The 2,867-nt window shown below is 42.3% G+C and overlaps 1 protein-coding gene across 1 annotated transcript; it reads right to left on the bottom strand.

The window, feature by feature from the left end:
• Positions 1–1,380: 1,380 nt before the first annotated feature.
• Positions 1,381–2,331, bottom strand: LOC115221624 (neuropeptide CCHamide-2 receptor-like). The gene has a single exon (XM_029791824.1). It carries the CDS (start codon positions 2,329–2,331, stop codon positions 1,381–1,383), a length of 951 nt encoding a protein of 316 aa, XP_029647684.1.
• Positions 2,332–2,867: the final 536 nt, after the last annotated feature.

Genomic DNA, 2,867 nt, shown 5'->3' with positions numbered 1-2,867 from the left:
GAATTTTCTTTTACATCAAGTTCAAAATTTTACGCCAGCCGTTAAACTGTCACTACGTTGCTGTCCGTCGTTAAGAAATGCCAGCCATGGTGACTCTACTATCCTCAGATTCTATCCCTTCAAACTTTGGTTTCCAATATTTTATTATTTTTATTCAGCTCGCAAGTTCGTCTCTCCCTTTTAAATGTTAGCGTTTTGCTGTCTGCCTTGAAGCAGACCTTTCCATTGCCACTGCCTCATATTTCTGATTGATCTTTCTAAATATTTTGTTTCTCTCTCACTTACTCAAGATCTTCTGTTGTTTATAAATGGGAGAGAGATAGATAAAGATAGAGAGTAAGAGAAAGCGAGGGGAGTCCGAGAGAAAAGAAAAGTAAGAGAGTGGAAAGTGAGAGAGAAAGGAGAGAGAAACAAATACGAGAATCATCATCATCATCATCGTTTAACGTCCGTTTTCCGTGCTAGCACGGGTTGGACAGTGTGACCGGGGTCTGGGAAGCCAGGAGGCTGCACCAGGATCCAGTCTGATCTGGCAGTGTTTCTACAGGTGGATGACCTTCCTAACGCCAACCACTCTGTGAGTGTAGTGGGTGCTTTTTTCGTGCCGCCGGCACAGGTGCCAGGGGGGGGGGTCTCGCAGCGGCAACGATCGGTTGGTGCTTTTTACGTGCCACCGGCACAGAAGCAAGTCAAGGCGTCGCTGCAATCGACCACGTTCGGATGGTGCTTTTTACGTGCTGAAAGGAAGCAACAGAAAGTAACAACCACACTCTTACCCGCGCGTAGAGCGTGTCACCTTCAGCTAGTATATATATATATATATATATATATATTGTCAATAATAAGGGTAAAATTAATTAATTAGTACTTAATAATTTTACCAAGCAGTGTTCAGGGATGTAAAAAGACCATTTACGGTATATTTAAAACCTAATTATATAAAGTAATGTTTATATATATATATATATATATATATATATATATATATATATATACGTGTAAAGAGAAAGAAAGCAAAGACTGAAGATTTCCAGACGATGAATATTTAAATATAAGTAAACAGATATTTATATATTAACAGATCAAACTTACACAGAGTACAAACGACAGCGAAAATTAAAGATGAGGAAGTAAAGTGTCATAAGTCCAACAGATGTTTCTGGGGGCTCGGAGATCAATATAATGTTGGTAGACGGTTTGTTCACCAAAATATGCTGCCAGTAATGAAAGCAAATATGTATATATGTGTACGTTCGTGTGTGTGTGTGTGCGTGCGCGTACGAGAGCGTATATATGATAGTTTCATTTTAAGTTCCTGTTTTGTTCATGTATTTTTCTCTTTTCAATTTGGTAATATCCATAATTCAAAAACAATTTCTTTCATATTGTACCGTTTTCGGGAGTGATCGTATTGTTTGAGTTCCTTCGACAGCAGACGCTAAATCTTTTGCTAAACATTGACGAAACTGTCTTCCGAAAGAGACTGTTGGTTAGATATGTAAGGAAGCCGAACGTATTGCGAATGTAGAGTAGTATATTGCAAACGATGTTGAAATCTAAATCTTGCGAACCAGAAATACTAAAGATTGCTGTAGGAATAGATGTGACCAAATAAACTATATTTATAGCGAATATAAGCGTCAAATTGCGTGTTGCACTAGCCGCCACAGAATTGGGGTTGTTATTCCCCCGGCGATATTTAGCGCTGGACGCGCAGCAAAAGAATCCTAACCGATACAAAAGGCTTACGTCCAAAATCAAGATTAGAAACGTTGGTAGAATAAACGTGCTGACCGCCTGTATTTTCAGCCACTCAATATAAATTGGAAGATAGGGCGAATTAAGGTCACAGCAGATGAAACGCTTAATGTTCATTTGATTGCCTTTGTCTGAATCGTACAAGAGGTGGGAATTTAAGAGAAGAATGAATATCATAAAACCTACCACTTGCAGAATTGATCTTCGCTGGCTTTTCGTCTGACCGAGACTGCTGAGTGGACGATATATCAACCAAGTCCGCTGGAACGTAACAACTATCAAAAACCATGGTTCCATCATGCCGAACGAGACGGCAATCCATTGGCGAAATTTGCACAAGACAGCGCCGACTTTTTTTTCATTTGGATAATCCGAATAACTGTACCATTTCCACAGCAATGACACATAAAGAAGGACGATGTCTATGAGTGAAGTGAAGAACATGATTATTGTATTGGGTGAACGACGCAAATCTTTATTCCTCAAGAAAATTATCATGACGAAGAGGTTGCCCAAAGTTCCGATGACGACGTAGACTAGAGGGAAAACCTTCCAGACCATCATAACATCCATGCTGCTTTTGTGGCTCTATTACTGTCGGCTGCCCGATGTCGCCTGTCGGCTGCTCGATGTCGGCTGTCGGCTGTCGCAATCGAAGCCTGTCTCGGTTACAAACTGACCTCGTTTTGATGTCGTAATCAAGCTGAGGAAGATTCTTCCACTTTTGTTGCTACTGATCTCTGTATGAGATGAAATGGTGGTGGTGGTGGTGGCGGCGGCGGTGGTGGCGATGGTGGTGATGGTGGTGATGGTGGTAGTGGTGGTGGCGGAGACTGCAGTGACGACGTAGATATTAATAGTCGGCGGAGTGATGGTCGTTATGATGGTGGCGATATTGGAAGTAAGGGCGATGTCGATATTTGTGCAGGCTATGTTGGACAGAATAGATGCGTTTGTGGCGATGATGCTGTAGGTGTGAAGATGGCGGTGGTGACGACAGTGTGGTAGTAGTGGTGGCGGTGGCGGCGGTGGTGGAGGACATGGTTGTGGTAATGGCGGTGGTGGTGGTGGTGGTGGTGGTGGTGGTGGTGGTGGACATGGTTGTGGTA

This window comes from Octopus sinensis, linkage group LG18 (assembly GCF_006345805.1).
Source record: "Octopus sinensis linkage group LG18, ASM634580v1, whole genome shotgun sequence".
NCBI lineage: Eukaryota > Metazoa > Mollusca > Cephalopoda > Octopoda > Octopodidae > Octopus > Octopus sinensis.
Note: the sequence above shows the minus strand (reverse complement) of the source record. Positions and strands in the feature narration are given on the sequence as shown.

Excerpts from the sequence above, each read along its gene's own strand:
- LOC115221624 (XM_029791824.1), bottom strand. The coding sequence starts at position 2,331 with ATGGATGTTATGATGGTCTGGAAGGTTTTCCCTCTAGTCTACGTCGTC.